Here is a 19,484-nt window from a genome sequence, read left to right on the forward strand (position 1 = left end):
TAAGGGCCCCCATAGAAAATAGCACAGTCAAAATACAGTGATTCAATGAGGGTTATTTACAAAGGGACTGGTCAAGAAGAGTAGGCAAGCCACAAAGGATAGTACAGTAACACAGAACAAGTGACAGGCTGTCACCATTTCTAGTCAGTCCCCAAAAGAGGTGTGGAGGGTGTTGGTACTAGAAGCCAGGAGTCAGCACAAGGTAACCTCACAGAGAAAGAAAAATTTCCCTAACAGGAAAGTAAATGCCCTCACCTGACTCTCCTTCCTGTTTTCAGCATCCTGTTGGGGTTTCTCATGGTCCAGCGCAACTGGAAGACAGTTGTTGATGAATTTGTTTAGATCAACCACCCAGGAAAAAGAATAGGGTGAAGATGGGAGGAGAGTGGATCTGGAAAGACAGATGGACAGTGTTTGGCACTGGGCGGCTGTATCAGGGTTCTCCATAATTAGAACCGATACGAGATATAGATACATAAATGTTTATGTATACATATATAAAACACATGCATATGTATGTATATATTAATACAGGTACATATGTATATTGAATATATATATATACACACACACATATATATATGTATACACATATAAAGAGCTTTATTTCAAGGAAGTCGCTTATGTGATTGTGGGATTAGGGAGTGGCCAGTCTGACATTTGTAGTGCAAGTCAACAGGCTGAAAACTCCCCAGTGAGAAGATACTTCTGCAGTCTTGAGGCAGAATTTCTTCTTCTTCAGGGAAACCTCAGTTTTGTTCTTAAGGCCTTCCAACTGATTGGATGAGGGCCACCCACATTATCAAGGATAATCTCTTTTGCTTAAAGTGAACTGTTTGTAGATGTTAGCCACATCTACAAAACACCTTCACAGCGATACCTATATTACTGTTGATTGAATAACTATTTACTATAGTTTAGCCAAGTTGACCCATAAAACTAAATTATCTCAGAGCCACTGCAGGGTTTTAGGCAGAGGAGTGCCATAATGTGGCTTGTGATTTAGAAAGATCACGCTGAATACTATGCTGAGAACAGACCATAGGGTGCAAGAATGGAAGAAGGGAGACCAGCTGGGAGCCTTTTGTTGTAATTCAGATGAGAAATAATGAGGGCTTGGGCCAGAAATAATGAGGAACCATGGAGGTGGTGAGGGGATGGTCAGTTTTCTGGATATCTTTTAAAATAGAGCCAATAAAAGTTATTAATGGACAAGATGAGGGGTATAAGAGAAAAAAGAGAAGTCAAGAATGAACTCGGAGTTTTTGGCCTGAGACACCTGGAAGGATGAAGGTGCAATAAACCGTACAAGGAAGACAGAGATGGAGTAGCTTTGGCAGGAGAGGTTGGGGTCTGTCTGTCTTCAATATGTTAAGCTGAGCTGTACATTAGACCCCAAGTGATGATGTCAAAGCAGATTACCATTCCAAATATGACTTTACCATCAGAGAGAACAAGGAACAGGTAACAATTTGCTTCCTGTTCTTGGATCAGTACTTAGGATGTAACAAAAATTGGAAACATGACCAAATGGCAGCTAGTGAGTCCATGTCTTTAAAGCATGCAGTTCAAGGAACTGGGTGGCTGTATCCAACTGTGTGGAGGTGTGCTGGCTGCTGAAGATAAAGCTGCTCATGACTTAGGTTTTGAGAAGAACAGTATATAGTAAAAAAAATTGCCTAATTCACTGATAACAGCAATAAACACACTTCTGTTTCAAATGGCTTGCTCTGGTGTACCACAGGAATAGCCTGAGTCTATTATTCTGAACCAAAATATCACCATTTTACATTGAAAATAAGGCATCAGAATCTTTTGAGATTGAACTGTGGTACAAAGGACTTGGTTGCTGAGAGTTTGGAGTCTTCCCAACACTTGATGTTTTTCTTCACTCTTCAGAGAAATCAGTAATTTATAATTGCACAAACCCTACCCAGATGCTGCACAAAATATGAAAAATACTTTATAAAGCTAAATGCTATCAGAGATAGAATCAGGGACACATTCACTGCTATTGCCCAGATTTCAATAGTCCACTTTTTAGATCTTGAGTGTGATCTGTCAACCTAACATTTTATGGAATACTGGAGTTTGTAATGAAGACTCACTCTGTTACTTCTGGTCCTAATTTGATTTGACTATCCAGAACTATGATGAAGCTAGCAAGCACTTGCCGCCACCAACAACAGCCTGTTACTCTGAGTTAGGATCTTCTAACTTACAGAGACAGAGAACAAAAAAGTGACTGCCTTTGCGATAATTACCAAATAGATGGACATATGTTAAAATTATTCCTCTCGTTTGTGTGAAACTAGTATTAATTTTAAGATAGCATGGTTAATTGATTTTATTTTTTAAAAGCAGGCCTACTACTGATGGTGTTGACAAAAAGAGTAAAACTCTGTAAAATATTTGAAGAGATTTACTCTGAACCAGATAGGACCTTGACCCATGCCACAGCCCCAGGAGGCCCCGAGAACATATGCCCCAGGTGGTTGGGCCACAGCTTGGTTTTATGCATTTTAGAGAGATATAAGGCATCAGTCGTTACATGTAAGGTGTACATTGGTTGGGTCTGGAAAGGCGGGACAACTTGAAGTTGGGGGGCTTCTAGGTCATATGTGGATTCAAAGACTTTTCTGATTGGCAATTGGCTGAAAGAGTTAAATTATTATCAAATACCTGGAATCAATAGAAAGAAATGTCTGTTTAGGATAAAGTGTTGTGGAGACCAAGGTTTTTATCATGCAGATGAAACCTCCAGATAACCCACTTCAGGGAGAATAGACTGTGTTTCTTGTCATATTTCAAAAGGTGCCAGACTCCTAGTAAATTCTCTCCTGGATCAGGGAGAAGATCTGGAAAGGGAAGGAGATTCTCTACAGAATGTAGTTTTTCCCCCAACAGACAGCTTTGCAAGGTCATTTCAAAATATGTGAAAGAAATATATTTTGGGGCAAAATACTTTGATTTCTTTCAGGGCCTGCTATCTGTCATGATGATATCTTATTGCTCCAACGAGTGTATTTTGTCAGTCTTAAGGTCTCTATAATGTTAATGCTGGTCATTTGTGCCTGGATTCCAAAGAGAGGAGGGTATAATGAGGCATGGCCAACCCCAACTTCCCATCATGGCTGAACTGGTTTTTCAGGTTAGCTTTGGAATGCCCTTGGCCAAGAGCAGGGGTCCATTCAGTTGGCTGGAGGGCTTAGAATTTTATTTTTGGTTTACAATGGACTTGTGTATATTACCAGTATCTATTAAGTGGTCCTTGGGGGACACAAGTTTGAGAAACACTATCCTAGACAGTGCTTTCCTCAAGAACAGAAGTCGCAGTTACCTTTGTCCTTTCCTTAGAGCCCTGCAAATGGCCTGACATGTAATAGGTATTTAATAAATATTTGATAAATTTATTTTAAAAATTGGATAGCTTTCATGGGAAAAACAAACAAACTATCATTGTTTCCTCCTGTTCCTTGCCTTATCCTCAAGGAACTTATATTCATTTGGGAAGACTTTCTAACCATTTCATTTCTGAGATTTACATTCTGTTTCAGTTTTCTCAGACATCTCAGGTACTTTTCTGAGCTGAAACCAAGACGAAGTCATAGTCCACAACAATTCTGCCTTACCTCCTCTGGGAAGCTACCGAATAACCACTGTTATTTCTAATTTATCTATATATGTTGAGAAACTCCCAGACCAGTTTCCAAAGGGATAGACCATTTTGCACTCCCATTGGCAATGGTTAGAAGTTCTGTTTGTCCCACATTCTGATATTTGGTATCATCAGTCTTTATAGTTTTAGCTATTTTGGTGGGCAAAATTCTAGTCATATCACATCATGATTTTAGTTGTCATTTCCCTGATGGCTAAAAAGATTGAACTGTTTTCTTATGTGCATATTGGTCTTTGTTTGTGAGGTGTATGTAAACTCTTAAGTCCATGTTTTTATTGGATTGTCTTTTTTTTTTTTTTTTTTTTTGAGACGGAGTTTCACTCTTGTTACCCAGGCTGGAATGCAATGGCGTGATCTCGGCTCACTGCAACCTCCGCTTCCTGGGTTCAGGCAGTTCTCCTGCCTCAGCCTCCTGAGTTGCTGGGATTACAGGCACGCGCCACCATGCCCAGCTAATGTTTTGTATTTTTAGTAGAGATGGGGTTTCACCATGTTGACCAGGATGGTCTCGATCTCTTGACCTTGTGATCCACCCGCCTCCGCCTCCCAAAGTGCTGGGATTACAGGCTTGAGCCACCGTGCTCGGCCTGGATTGTCTTTTATCATGAAGTTGTAATTCTTTATTCTGAATTCAAGTTTGTCAGATATATGTATTGCAAATTTTTTTCCCATCATTGGTTTATCTACTCTTAACAGTTACCTTTGATGAGCAGAAATTAAAACACTTTTGAAATCCAGTTTGCTAGTTTTTAACTCTTAGAGTTACTACTTTCTTGCTACTCAAGATTGCAAAGATCCTCTTTTGATATGGTTCTGTTGTCTGGGGAGACACCCGAGGTCCTTTATCTCACACCAAGAAAATCAGTGACATGTACACATTCGTGGAATGAATTAAGGAGCAGAAACTTTAATAGGCAAGAAACTAGAGAACAGCTCCACTATACAGAGAGAAGAGGGCTCCAAATGAAATAACCCACATGTGGCGGGAAACAGTTATATTGGGAGGCTCAAGGGGCGGTGTCTGATTTGCATAGGGCCCAGGGCATTGGTTTGACCAGGTGTGTCATTCACATAGCCTGCAAAAAATATTGGCCCTCCCACCCTAACCTAGTATTATGCAAATGTGGCTTCTACCTGGCTGGTCGCCATGATACTTGTACACATGGCTTCTACCAGGCAGACCGCCATGGTACCCACACATGTGGCAACAAAGAAAAGGGACTGGGAATTGCCATATTGCGTGGACCCAGTTCTTAGCCACCTGCATTTACATAAACCTGTGGCTCACGTATCAATGCCTACAGGTCTGGTTTTTCAGGCCACTTTCTGTTAGAAAATAACTGTTTTGCCGGCTGCTTTTTTATTAAAAGAAAAAGTCTTACCAAAGACTCTTCTACCCTTTCTAGCTACCTAAAATAATTTATTAATAACACCTGTAATACTTCTGTGTTTTTTCTACAAGCTTTATAATTTTAGCTTTTACATTTATGCCTGTGATTCATCTCAAATTAATTTATATGTGGTGTGAGATGGGGTTATGATTCATATTTTTCAACATCTTTTGTTGAAAAGACTGTTCTTTTATCCATATATTGGTCAGGATTCTCCAGAGAAACAGTCAAATGATTTTATTTATTTATTTATTTATTTATTTATTTATTTTTGATTATGGGAATTGGCACATATAATTATAAAGGCTAAGAAGTCCCACCATCTGCTTTCTGCAAGCTGGTAAACCAGAAAAACTGCTAGTGTAATTCAGTCCAAGTTCAGAGACCTGAGAACCAGGAGGTTAGAGCCAGGATCTCTGATATCCGAGGGCAGGAGAAAATGGATGTCCCAGCTCAAGGAAGAAGAGAGAGAGAATTTACCCTTCTTGCACCTTTTTTTTCTACTTGAGTCCGCAACAGATTGGAGTACGTGAACCCACCCTGTTGAGAATGAATCTGCTTTACTCAGTCTACTGATTCAAATTCTAGTCTCTTCCAGGGAAACCGTCATATACACTCTAGAAATCATGTTTTACCAGCTACCAGTAAGTTGACCATCACACTTACTGAAGAGCTTTGACACCTTTGCCAAAAAGTAATTGACCGTTATATGTGTGGATCTATTTCTGGACTCTCTTCTATTCCATTGATCTGTTTGCCTCTCCTGACTATTTTTCTGTTGCTTACAGGAGTCTTTCAGATATCATTATTATGGTGATACTTAACAACATATTAAGCGAACTACTTTTTTAAAAAACAGAAAAATACCTGGACGTGGTGGCTCAAGCCTGTAATCCCAGCACTTTGGGAGGCTGAGGTGGGTGGATCACCAGAGGTCAGGAGTCCGAGATCAGCATGGCTAACGTGGTGAAACCCCATTTCTACTAAATAAACAAAATTAGCTGGGTGTGGTGGTGTGGGCCTGTAATCCCAGCTACTTGGGAGGCTGAGGCAGGAGACTCACTTGAACACAGAAGGGCAAGGGAAAGAAAAGACAAGAAACAACAAGAAATAAAAGAGAGAAGAAAAAGAGAGAAAGAGAAAATCCAGTCACATAAGCTCTCCATACATTTATTTTGTTGACATATTTATATAATAAGCTATATAATAAGCGTGTTTACTACATAATATCTGTATTTGTAGTTATTTCTAAAACTTCCCCATGTGTTTTAATTTTTGCTCCTTCATATTATCCTCTAAAAAGCAGTGAGAGGCTCTCCATCCTTCACAGGGTGGGTTTCTTTTTATATTCTATAGAAATTATGGCTGATCCAGAAATTAAAGTGAGAAACCAATGTTCCTGGCCACTGCATTCTTTAAGAAATGTTATTGTCAACTCACTTATTTTGTACAGAGTAACTTCATTAAACAAGCTTGTAAGGAGTTCCTTGCCTCTCACTTTTGGCATAAAATGCATGTATGAAACCAGATTTTTCAGTGTGACTCAGATGTTCATCTTTATTATAAGTTAAATTTTGATGCTTTTCTATTTGTATTTTACAAGTGCAATTAGGGTTGACAATTTTAAAAAACAGGCAAAAGATTTGAACAGACATTTCACCAGAGAAGATATGTAAATGGCCAATAAGCACATGAAGAGATGCTCCACATCGTTAGTCATTAGAGAAATGCAATCAAAACCACAGTAAGCTACTACTTCATACACACTAGGATGACTAACAAAAAAAAATACAGAGAATAACAAGTGTTGATGAGGATGTGAAGAAGTTGGAACTCTCATTCACCACTGGTAGGAATGTAAAATGACATAGCCACTTTGGAAAACAGTGTCTTTTAAAGTTAAACATTTACCATATGACCCAGCAATTATATGCTTAGGTGCAAGAGAAATGAAAATACATCCACATAAAGACTTGTACAAAGATGTTTATAGAAGCATTAAGAATAGCCAGAAAGTAGATACATTTCAAATACCTGTCAGTAGGATAAATGGATAAATATGTGGCATATACTTACAATGGAATATTATTCAGCCATAAAAGGTATGAAGTACTAATTCATGCGACAACATGGATGGACCTCAGAGACACTATGTTAATTGAATGAAGCTGGATGCAAAAGACCACATACTGTTTGATTCCATTCATGTGAACGTCCAGAAAAGGCAAGTCTGTAGAGACAGGAAGTAGATTAGTGCTTACTTGAGGCCGTGGGCGGGAATGAGTAGTGCCTGCAAATGGGCATGAGAAATCTTTTTGGAGTGATGGAAATATTCTGAAATTGGATTGTAGTGGTGGTTGCACAACTTCATACATTTACTAAGAATTGTTGAAATGTACACTTTAAAATGAGTACATTTGTATGGTTTGTAAATCATTCCTTGATAAAGTTGTGTTGTTTTGTTTTTTTTTAAAAAAGTGTTTTATGATTGAAAAACTCTGAACTTAATTGTGTCTGTCTGAAATATTAAGAAAACACCAGGACCTTGCCTGACACTTGAGGCCAAGTGGGGAATGATAAAAGCAGAACTGCTGTCTCTGGCATTCTAGGACTCTCAATTTTAAGAACCAGCTTCTCCTTGAATTGAAAAACCACAGGATAAGTGCTTCTTATCAACATCAGCCATTCGTTCAGATAGCTGACGGCTTTGAGGAAAAGGTGCTTGGTGAAACTTGGGTATTCTCATTTTATGAATAACCCTAAGCTTTGCAGTTGTACCAGGTCGCCATGCAGGAAGTACTTGGCATGTTTGAACGTTATTACCCACACCCTGCCGTGACTTTCAAGCCATCTGTGCCAGTTTCACACAGTCTAAACTAGTAAGTTCCTTCTGAGACGCTCCCCAGTCTTCTTTTCCTGTATACTAGTGTCTTCTTTTTATGATTTTTTTTTCTTAAATGTGTCGTTGTCACAGAACATTTGATTTAAATGCCACACCATCTGAGCAAAATGATTCACTGTCTTTTCTTCTGACTAAACTCTCCCCCGGGAATCATGAGGTTTTTCTAAATAGCATGCTAGTTTATCCACTTTTGTTTTGTTTTTAATTTCATTTACATTTTTAAAAAACGCTTTGTGTTTGGAGGAGTCTGAGTGAAAAAGAATGTATTTAGTTAGTTTGAAAATAATTTATAAGCAAAGTTAGCTAGGTTGTTGGGAGGCTTGGGCACATGGGCGTGGAAATGATGAAGGTGCTGCCTCTGTTCATGCTCCTAACCACTATCCCAAGGATGTGACCCCGAGTTGTTGCTTCTGGCACCTCTGAGCCCTTCCCACACCCTCTTCCTCTCTTACCCGCTATTTGAGGCTACACATTTGTGAGCCATCTGGCTAGAGTAAGACAGTCATCTGGGGCCTCAGACTTTGTTTTCTTTTGTAAAAGTTTTTCTATGTCCCATCTATCTGATCAAATGTTCTCTTTCCTGAGAGAACTGGACCTTTTGAAATGTTTTCCCCTGAAATCATCATTCTAATTGCCTTACAATATTGCAACATTCAGCTCAAGCATCTTCCCCTAACATGTTCAAAAGCAAACTTAAGACATTCTCTGTCTGTCTGCCCTACTTCTCTCTAAAGCAAAACAACACAAAACCTTTCTCTCCTTCTTACTGCCCTTGTCTTGTGGATGGTACCTTCGGGGCTTGAAATCTTGAAGCTATTTTCAGTGTTTGTGGGTTTGTTTACCTGCTGTCAGACATCTGGCCTCTGCCACAGTAAGTGAACCGAGCTTTCCTGTGCAAATGCCCACTGTGAATTAAAAAAACAATGGTGTCTTTTATTTTTTTTGCCTGCCAGATGGATAAGTATTGATAGGCAACCAGTGTAGGAGATGGTGTGAAAAATGGGAATTCATACAGCTTTTTTGGGGGGATGTTCTGTAATCATCCAAAATGCCCAACTCCTTGACTTAGCAAGTCCATTTCTAGGAATTTATCCTATAAAAATATTCCCTTAAGCACAAGAATATTTTTATAATTATATTTATAATAGCATTATCTATATTAAGGAAAATTTGGAAACAAGGTAAATTTAGAAAAATATTATATTTCTTATATAAATTATGGTACAGGTGTACATTAGACTAGTATAAAGCCATTAAAAATGGTAGTATAGCTGTCTTTCAGTCCTTTGGAGTTGTCTGGATATTTGATAGGTGCTTAACAGATCTGGCTTCCATTTTTAAAATATACTCTTATACATTATTTTATAATGTTATATATCACATATTCTTCTAGATAACCTACAAATACAACATCGTATCATTCTTATTACTTCCTAATAAAAATTGCCTCATTGACTTCTGGTCAAATATGATGAATTAAGCATTTATTTACATATTTAAGTATTTAAGTATTACTCTTCCCACCAAAATTACAGTAAGGGAATTGAAAAGTTTAAACTCAGAGGACAAATGGAACAGAATTAATAGTCCATGAGAGATACCGACAAGATTTTGGAAGATAAGAAAGCAGATGGTCAGTGGTGACTGAATTAACCGAAGAGAGAATCAACACTCCCCTGCCAGAGGAGAAGGGGTGTGCCAGTAGGAAGCAAGCTAATTTGTGCCACATAATCCTAGAAAGGCTCTGGAGCTGGAGGCACCTGGGTTTTTGGAAGGCAGGAGGGTGGGTGAGGTTAGGAATTGGAGTTCTGTTTGAAGGCCTCGGTAAGACCAGTTAGCCCTTTTCCCTCCACCTCAAGCAGCAAGGGTGCTATCTCTCTTCTACCTCCCCACCTTATCCCTCCAGCCTGGCAGGGAGTATGCTCTGGGAACCACAAGGCCTCTGGGCTTCAGAACTGCTGCAAGCCTAGCAAAAGAGGCCAGGCCCAGGTATGGCACTGAAAACAGGGTAATTATAGTCTGCGTATTAGAAGGTGAGACCCCCAGCCCCACCTCTCTGCCTGCTCCTCCCACGAAAGCTGCAATAAGGTCTTTTCTCCTCAGGTGAGGCAGTGAATGATCTAGAAAAAATGAACCGTCCTTGAGAAAGGACCTCTATCCAGATGCTGACATTTGGGAGGCCCAAGGATAAAGCCAGCTTGTCCCCATCACACTGTGGTGACGAGCCCTGCCTCAGAGCTTCCAGTCAGCCTCACCTCAGTTCTGAATATGAACAGGCAGTTGAGGATTACTAGACGTTTGAGAAAACCTCTTACATGAAAAGGCAGAGCCCAAACCAAGGGAAACAAAAACTCCAAGGAAACGGAGACAATGCAGAGCAGAAGAAAATGTCAAAATAATTATCATTAGCATCCTCAGGGAGATGCGAAAAGACACTGTGCACATAAAATCAAAACAAGACACTAAAACCAAAGGAAACAACAAGAAAAACACTGTTGGAAATTAAAAACGATAATAGAAATGAAAAAAATTCATATTAGGACTGAGAGATAAACCTGAAGATACTCAGCAGGTAGAACAAAATAAGAGGTAGAATATTGAAGAGAAAAGATAAGAAAATTAGGGGATCTGTCAGGGAAGTCCAGCTCTGACTAATGAGAGTTCTAGAATGAGAGAACAGAGAATTTGGAAAGGAGGGAATTATCAAAGAAATACTCAGCACAAATGAATGAAGAAAGATAAATGCCAAAGTGCATATCTGTTAAATTTACACACAAAATTCCTACAAGTCTCTGCGGGGCGCGGGGTGGGCGGGGCAATCACAGAGAAGGGGAAAGGACAGCATCAGCCTATTGCTGGAAGCTAGAAGGCAGTGGAGCAAAGTCTTTAGAGTTCTGAAAAAATTATTTTAAAGCTATGATTTTGGGCTCTTGCCTGTAATCTCAGTACTTTGGGAGGCTGAGACAGGCGGATCATGAGGTCAGGAGTTCGAGACCAGCCTGGCCAACATGGTGAAACCCCATCTCTACTAAAAATACAAAAATTAGCTGGGCATGGTGGCAGGTGCCTGTAATCCCAGCTACTTGGGAGGCTGAGGCAGGAAAACCGCTTGAATCTCGGGGGCAGAAGTTGAAGCAAGCCAAAACTGTGCCACTACACTGCAGCCTGGTCAACAGAGTGAGACTCTGTCTCAAAAAAAAAAAAAAAAAGCTACAGTTTTATACCTTGCCAAACTGGAAGACAAGTGTTGAGTACAGAATAAAGACATTTTCAGAGGTGTACTATCTTAAACTTTTAATCTCTGTACACCCTTTGTAAGAAAACTGAAAGAGATGATCTCCAGCAAGAAGGAATAAAGCAAGCAAAGAAAATGGCTTAGAAGCCCCGGGAATGGGGGTTCCTGAATTGGTGAAGAAGCAAAGTCCCAACCCACAGCTGTGCTGCAGGCCTTGAGAGTGGCCAGTCCAGGCAGGATAGAGGGAGGGCAGGAGAAAGGAGAGCTCCAGAATGGGTGTTTTCAAGAAGAAAATGGAACTGATAGAATACTGGTACCTGGCCATTATTGAGAGGGGTTTTAGTGATAGGCAATAGAATAGTAAGTTCTATCTTAAAGAACAAGGCATGAGCCGGGTGCAATGGCTCACACCTATAATCCCAGCACTTTGGGAGGCCGAGGTGGGGAGATCACTTGGGGTCAGGAGTTTGAGACCAGCCTGACCAACATGGTGAAACCTCGTCTCAACTAAAAATACAAAATTAGCCAGGCATGATGGTGGATACCTGTAATCCCAGCTACTTGGGAGGCTGAGGCAGGAGAATAGCTTGAACCTGGGAGGCAGAGGTTGCAGCCATTGCACTCCAGCCTGGGCAATAAGAGCAAAACTCCATCTCAAAAACAATGAAAACACAAAGACAATTATTAGCTCAGGAAAAATGAAAAAAAAAAATTTAGTCCATCAGTGAAAAATTTAATAGTCATGTGGCTGTAGTCATGAAAATCCTGAATATGGATTTAACCAGAATTTTTGACAGGAGAATCACTTGATCCCAGGAGGCGGAGGTTGCAATGAGCTGAGATCATGCCATTGCACTCCAGCCTGGGTGATAGAGCCAGACTCTGTCTCAAAAAAAAAAAAAAAAGAAAAAAGAAAACATGGGTGTTGTATGACAAAAAGGCCCCTAGCTATAATGGCAAAAGTCTCCCAAGCTTTTGTGTCTGTTACTTTTAAGAATATCTGTCGGACAATATGTACTAGTGGTTTAGCCTAGGGACCCTTTTTCCCGGGATCTTCACCAATCACGTCTATCCTGTTCTGGATTAATTTATGTTGACAACTTCTGGAGGATTGAAAGAATGCCCTAAAATGACTTAAGCACTTTGTATGATTGTTCAAAGAAATTGTAAAGAAATTATCTAGATTTAATTTTTTTGACTTATCTGCAGCCTTCTATTATGAAACATAACTAAGAAAAATTAGTATCATTTAAAAAAAATTATAATTCTGGGCTGGGTGCAATGGCTCACACTTGTAATTCTAGCACTTTGGGAGACCAAGGTAGGAGGCTCACTTGAGCCCAGGGATTTGAGACCAGCCTGGGTAATATAGTGAGACCCTGTCTCTACAAAAAAAATTTTTTTAAACTAGCTGTACATGGTAGTGTAGGCCTGTAGTCCCAGCAACTCAAGAGGCTCAGGTGGGAGGATCGCTTGAGTCCAGAAGGTCAGTGCCGTAGTGAGCCGGGGTAACAGAGCAAGACCCCCCTCTCTCTTTTTTTTTTTTCTCTCTCTCTCCCGCCCCCAACACACACACACATAATCCTGTATACATGGATTGAGAGAATATAACGAAGCAGACTACTTGGGATGGGTAAATGAACAAACTGTTGGTGCCATCTCTGACATGTCTTAGTGGGACCCCCTCACTTACCCCAGGGAGGCACTGCCAGGTTTGGGGTCACGTGAACCCTTGGAGTTTATGTTTTATCCTAGTTTGATATACACAAACTGGTGTGTGTGTGTATGTTGCTGTGCCAGCAGCTGGTATTTGATGAATACTTGTTGATTTGCAAAACAAATAATCAAATAGCAAAGAAAATCCTAAAACTATTCACGGATCTGAGACCAAAATATATGAAATGAAGATAGGAAACTTTTCTCTCTCTCCATCTTTACCTTCATCGTGCTGTAGACACAAAGGAGCATTCCCATTTCTGCAGAAGTACACTCCTCCACACAGAAGAAGCTGGCCTCCTATTTGCATTTTGTTCATCGTATCCTAAAAATGCAAACCATCAGCTTAAAATGCAGTTCCTCTGTCCTCTGGCAGGAGCTCCAGCATCGAGAACCTTGGCACAGCTCACCTCACCAGGAGCTGTGGGGTGAGCTGAGGTCACTGTTGAAGCGCTGGGCTTTGGCCCACACACTCTGCTGTTAATAGGAAAAAACACAAACATCAAATTGTTTTTCTGTAGGCAGATAATGAATCCCCAGATCAATATAATCTTACAAAACAGTAGCTTCATCTAATTGCCACCAAAAAAGCACCTTAACTGAGTTTCTGCATTAAGTGTTAGCTTTTACAGGAGATTTGAAATATAAAGTTTCCAAAAAGATACGTATCTTCTTTTTGCAAAGAAGGGTTTAGAAAAGAGAGTGGTCTTTTGGAGCTCTGCTGCCAGGCAAGGTAGGAAATACTAGAATGAAAGAGGTGGAGCCATGTGTAGGTATATCTTCTGTGATTTGTGCAAAGAAGCCAGTGATCCATTGAGTACCTAATGGATTATTCATTGAACAAATATTTTTGATGTTAAGCCTTAACTTGGGGCCATGCCAGAGCCTGGGGATGCAACAGTGAACAAGGCAGGAGGGATCCTTGCCTCCTTGAGGTTGAGCTTTATAACATATAGTGAGTGAGTGGGCTGAGCCATCCCTTGCACACAGACCTGAGGGGTGCACTGCTAATTGGGCAGAACCCACCTTGGGGTTTGGGGGGTGTCTAGGCATGCCTCCAGGAGGAAGTGACCTTGAAATCAAGACCCTAAGTATGAATGAGAAAAGGGCAGAAGCAGGAACACGTTCCAGGTGGAAGAAAGCTTGTGAAGGCCCTATATATATATATTTTTATTTTTTTTATTTTCTTCTTCCTCAGCCAGAAAATTCAAGGATGCCCAGGTTGTGTAGTGATATGTACAGCATGATCCCATTTTGCTCTCTCTATATATATATTTAAACAGGGTCTCTCTCTGTCCTCCAGGCTAGAGTGCAGTGGTGTGATCATGGCTCACTGCAGCCTTGATGTCCCACACTCAAGCAGTCCTTGCACTTCAGCCTCCTAAGTAGCTGGGACTACAAGCATGTACCACCATATCTGACTAATTTTTAAAATTTTTTATAGAAACAGTCTCCCTATGTTGGCCAGGCTGGTCTTGAAGTCCAGAACTCAAGTGATCCTCCTGCCTCGGTCTCCCCAAGTATTAAGATTACAAGTGTGAGCCTGGCATCATTTTTGTTCATTTTTTAAAACAACACAAAAACACGACTGTGCATTTTGTATGGATACATATATATTATAAATAATATATATTTAAAATATATAATATATTAAACTATATATTATATACACACATAAATATTTATAAATACAGACACACACACACACACACACACAGACACACACACACACACACACACATATTTTGATCAGCATGGAAGGAAACCCACTAAATTTGTAACAGTCATTGCTTCTGAGGAAAGAGAAGGAAATGGGTCCTGAGATGAAGACAAAGGAAATCTCATTTTTATCTGAAATGTTTTATTTATTTCATTAAAGGAGACTTTAAAAATGTATTAACAAAATGTTAACCAAAGTCAATTTTGTAATTGGTATCCAGGTGTCATATTATTCTGTGTATTCTGTAATTTTTTAGATATTCTTAAAATAATTCAAGGACATGGACTGTAGATTTTCCAAGTGGAAAGGCCATCTTCAGAGAATGTGCATTCTAAAGTCCTTTAGAATGACAGGAGCGCTTATCAAAGATTGCATCAGAGGGCATCAGATGATCTTGAGCACTCATATAAAAAATTGAAGAACAGATGCTGTATTATACTGAAAAGGCTCACAGCAGTATGCATCTCATTTGCAATAGAATTTCTCTCTGGCCTTCAATGCAAGATGACATTTGTCTCTGGTTATAGGAGACTCACACTGGTACAGATCACCTCTGCATCCTTTCAAAAGAAGCTTTGCCAGGGTTGTTCAGTCAGCATGTATTCAAAATTGCGATAATGTAACCCAGTTTCTATTGCTGATCATATTTTTTGTCTCATTCTCAAATTTTCATTGCTATAGGAACAGGCAAAAACTTTTGGGAACAAATCATTTATTTTATTGAGAATAAGTATCCAAGTCCTGTAGTCAGTTTCAACACCTGACTACAGGAAAGAGTCAACAGAATTCAGGCATTCCCAAACTACGGCCCGCGGCTGCATGCGGCCCCCTGAGGCCATTTTTCTGGCCCCCTGCCACACTGCAGGAAGGGGCACCTCTTTCATTGGTGGTCAGTGAGAGGAGCACAGTATGTGGCGGCCCTCCAATGGTCTGAGGGACAGTGAACTGGCCCCCTGTGTAAAAAGTTTGGGGACGCCTGGTCTAAGTAGTGTCAGAGAACCAAGAACTTGCCAATGAAACATCATTATACTTCCCTATTCCTCTCCTTGTTGAAGTCATCTAAAGCCTCCAGGACAGTCTTCCTTGTTTCTTGCAAATTTTAGTTTCTGGTTCACTGTGACTGTCTTCAACACTCTCCCTGTCCTAATCCGCTGTAATTTCAGTATCTATATGGGTGATCTTCTCAGGTCTTTCACCACCTCTCCACTGAAGAACTTATCCTCCATAGTTCCTCAGCCTCCCACCTCCGCTGTTACTTTGTCCTTACTCCACCACTGTCTTGATTGTTACTGTCCTCACCCCGCTGAGTCCTGATTTCCATCCTAACTCAGTTTGGATTCCATGGTGCATCATTATGATCAGTCCTTTGCCTATGTCTTCAACATGCCCCTCTCTCCCTCCACATCCTTACTTGGCAAACCTCACCACTCTCCCCTACTGCTTACATCCAACTCTCCACCTGCCCTGCACCTCCGCCCAAGGAGCTGAATGTGGCTGGGGAAGAAGACCACAAACAAACAAAAACAAATACTGCCACCATGCAGAGAGGTCTTAATTTTAATTTACTTACTTCAACTGGGCCCCCAGCACTCCTGGTACTCCTGCTGCCTTTCCTTAATCCGTTTCCTCACTTTCTTTTCTGTTATCAGATTCCAAATAGCTCCTCTCCCTTCTGCATTTGCTGATGATGACCTTGTTTTCTATTTCACTAAGAGAAGAAAAGCAATCCAGAAAAAAAATTCTGTATGCTTTCACCACCTCATTTACTGACCTACCTACATCTGCCTATTCTCCTCTCACTGGGCAAAACTGTCCATACTCCTACTAAGGCCAGTTCCACCAGCTGTGCCTTCTATAGATCAGATCCCCATTTGCCTGCTCAAGGACATGTCCAGCAATTCTCCTTTTCTCTTGTGTCATCAGTTTTGTCCTCTCTATAGAATCCTTCCCGTCAGCATGGAAACATGCCTTAGGAAGCACCCTTTGCAAAAACCCTGCCTTGACCTCACATCCTTTTCCAGCTACCCCCATACTACTATGTTCATCTTTACAGAAAAACTCCTTGAACGGCTTGTCTATATTTATGGGCCCCAATTCTTCTCACCCCATTTTCTCATGATCATTCTCTTACCCAGTTTTCTCTCCACGGTGCCACCAAAACAGCTTTGTCAGCATTACCAGTGACTTCTGATTGCTAAACTGTGTTGCTAAATCCACTGGTCTTTCTCAGCTGAGCAGCAGCATTTCACTCCATTGCCCATTCATGCATCCTTGACTTACGGTCTTCGCCTGGCTTCCAGATTTCATACACTTTGGTTGCCTCCTGCTTGCTGACTCAATCTCTGTTATGGTTTGACCTCTTCACAGACTTGATGACACTGGAACGTTCCAGGCCTCTATACTTAGACCTCTTCCTTTTTCTGTCCACATTCACTCTGAGAGTGACTTCACCACATTTCATAGCTTTGCATCACCCTGTCTACATTTACACAAGTAACACTATTTGTGCAAGAAAAAAAACCAAATTAGTTTGTAATTCTTTTCATGGATAGGAATTTTTTAGTGATTCATAGAGAGCTTACTTGTATTTAAGATTACAGACGCGGCACCATATTTTGATAACTTTGTGATCATTGGACAAATAGAGGTTGTGTGCAAAACAAAAAACAAAGCAAAAGAGAGGGAAGTTCTACAACAGACATCTTGGTGATAATGTTTAAAAATTAAATTGTTCTTTCCGATGTTAGCTTCTTGGGCTGTTCTAAGTTCTTTGGAACTCTGATTCACACCACTGAGAAAAGCTTCTAGCAATTAGAAGGCAACCCTGGCAAAGCCAAAACACGTCCCTTTTTGGGACTATGCCATTACATTTTTTACCATGAGGTGTGTAGATATGTTTGACACAAAAAGCAAATGCACTGAAAACACTTCCTCTTACCATAGGAAAATAAAATGTGTGGCACTGTACTTACCAACCTGTGGAAGCCATATTAATGTCAAAGCATCGGTGGTTGACCCTGGAGTCTGAAATAGCTAATTAAGATTAATATAAGCCTACCACTTTTGATTGTGTGTGTCTGGCTTTTTTAATCACTGAGTTTTGTTATAAGTAAGTTTTTACAGAATGGAATTCTTGCATGATTCAGTGGAGACCTCATCTAATTAAAGGGTTAAAACAAATACGATCGGCCAGTCGCGGTGGCTCAAGCCTGTAATCCCAGTACTTTGGGAGGCCGAGGCGGGTGGATCACGAGGTCGATAGATCCAGACCATCCTGGTCAACATGGTGAAACCCCATCTCTACTAAAAATACAAAAAACTAGCTGGGCGTGGTGGCGCGTGCCTGTAATCCTAGCTACTTAGGAGGCTGAGGCAGGAGAATTGCCTGAGCCCAGGAGGCGGAGGTTGCGGTGAGCCGAGATCGCGCCATTGCACTCCAGCCTGGGTAACAAGAGCGAAACTCCATCTCAAAAAAAAAAAAAACCAACAACAAAAAAAACACAAAAAACAAATACGATCAAGACTTTATGGTTTAACAACTTGAATGAAGAAATTAAAAGGTAGTGTGAACTGGGAAATAAGTGGGGCTTTTGTAACCCAAGAATCCTACCAAATGCTTTTATAGCCATTTTTTTCTGCCTACTCAGGCAATAAGGAAGGAACCATCATTAAGGATTTTATGGGGAAATTATGATGAATGAAATATTATGAGAAAATGAAAGCTTATCTTTTTCTTCATTAGTGCATTGTGTTTCAAGGCTTCCTGACATATAAAGTCTTCACCTGGAAAACAAACAAAAAACTCAGTGTCATTCAGAAGAGATGATTTAGCAATTGCTCAGTTCATTTAATCAGTATACATAGTTCATCTGGATGTTTCAGGACCCAAAGTGAATTATCTGTAAATTAACTACACAATTGGCAAATAAGTCCTTCATTTTGAGCTTCATAGAAACATTTTAGACACCGACATTGAGTGTGTTCTGTATTATTTGTAAGAAATGATATTTTTAAATATTTCTTTGCTAAGCAATATCTCTAGGTGCCATGGTGTTTTAGAATATGCAAATATATGCTAAGATCCAAGCAGGACTGGTGTACTTTCTAAGTAATGACTCATCCAATAATAAGACTGATCTAATATTTTGGAGCTTTGTTGAGATAAATTCTTAAGGAATAAGATTGTGAATCCTAGAGAATTGTAGAATTTGTCAAAAGAAAATAAGTACTTAAATTTTTGTAGGGATGCAATATGCTAGAAAACTTCCCTTGGTTTAGTTCAGATGTAAGAGAGGAAAAGCATCTTCTTGGATATCATACTTTAATCTACACAACACTTAGGTAAGTGACGAGATGTCAGAGCCTCAGATATTGTTTTCATGACAGTTTTTTAATTGGCCCTTTTCTTGGCAGGTTCCCGAAGGAAAAGTAGTTGTTCTTAATTTCCGATTCATAGACCTCGAGAGTGACAACCTGTGCCGCTATGACTTTGTGGATGTGTACAATGGCCATGCCAATGGCCAGCGCATTGGCCGCTTCTGTGGCACTTTCCGGCCTGGAGCCCTTGTGTCCAGTGGCAACAAGATGATGGTGCAGATGATTTCTGACGCCAACACGGCTGGCAATGGCTTCATGGCCATGTTCTCTGCAGCTGAACCAAATGAAAGAGGTATTGTTTCTACATAATGGCAGTAACAACGATTGCTCACTGTTCTTACCACTTGATATTTATTTACTCCTTTAAAGCTTAAGAGTAGTTCTCAGAGAGCTAGTGAATGCCATGAAACCACGAAGAGACCAATAAAAAAAAAAAACCAGCATTTTAAGTCCACATGCATTCT

General features: G+C 40.3%; 1 protein-coding gene and 1 long non-coding RNA gene across 3 annotated transcripts in view; one reads left to right on the forward strand and one right to left on the reverse strand.

Annotated features, from left to right (window-relative positions):
• Window positions 1-19,484, forward strand: part of PCOLCE2 (procollagen C-endopeptidase enhancer 2) — a 58,409-nt gene that overhangs the window by 16,620 nt on the left and 22,305 nt on the right. The window contains exon 3 of the mRNA XM_039462013.2: window positions 19,057-19,312. Within this exon, the coding sequence (XP_039317947.1) occupies window positions 19,057-19,312 (256 nt within the window). The remainder of the gene's footprint in view (window positions 1-19,056; window positions 19,313-19,484) is intronic.
• Window positions 523-19,072, reverse strand: LOC141585637 (uncharacterized). 2 transcript variants are annotated; one of them, XR_012519229.1, is made up of 3 exons: window positions 16,775-19,072; window positions 13,146-16,351; window positions 523-7,300 (listed from the first exon to the last, which is right to left on the reverse strand). It is a non-coding gene; the product is annotated as an uncharacterized LOC141585637 (long non-coding RNA). The 2 variants fall into 2 exon arrangements; XR_012519228.1 differs by having other exon boundaries at window positions 13,146-13,400; window positions 16,214-19,072.

The sequence above is a fragment of the Saimiri boliviensis genome, chromosome 9, assembly GCF_048565385.1.
Source record: "Saimiri boliviensis isolate mSaiBol1 chromosome 9, mSaiBol1.pri, whole genome shotgun sequence".
NCBI classification, from domain to species: Eukaryota; Metazoa; Chordata; class Mammalia; order Primates; family Cebidae; genus Saimiri; species Saimiri boliviensis.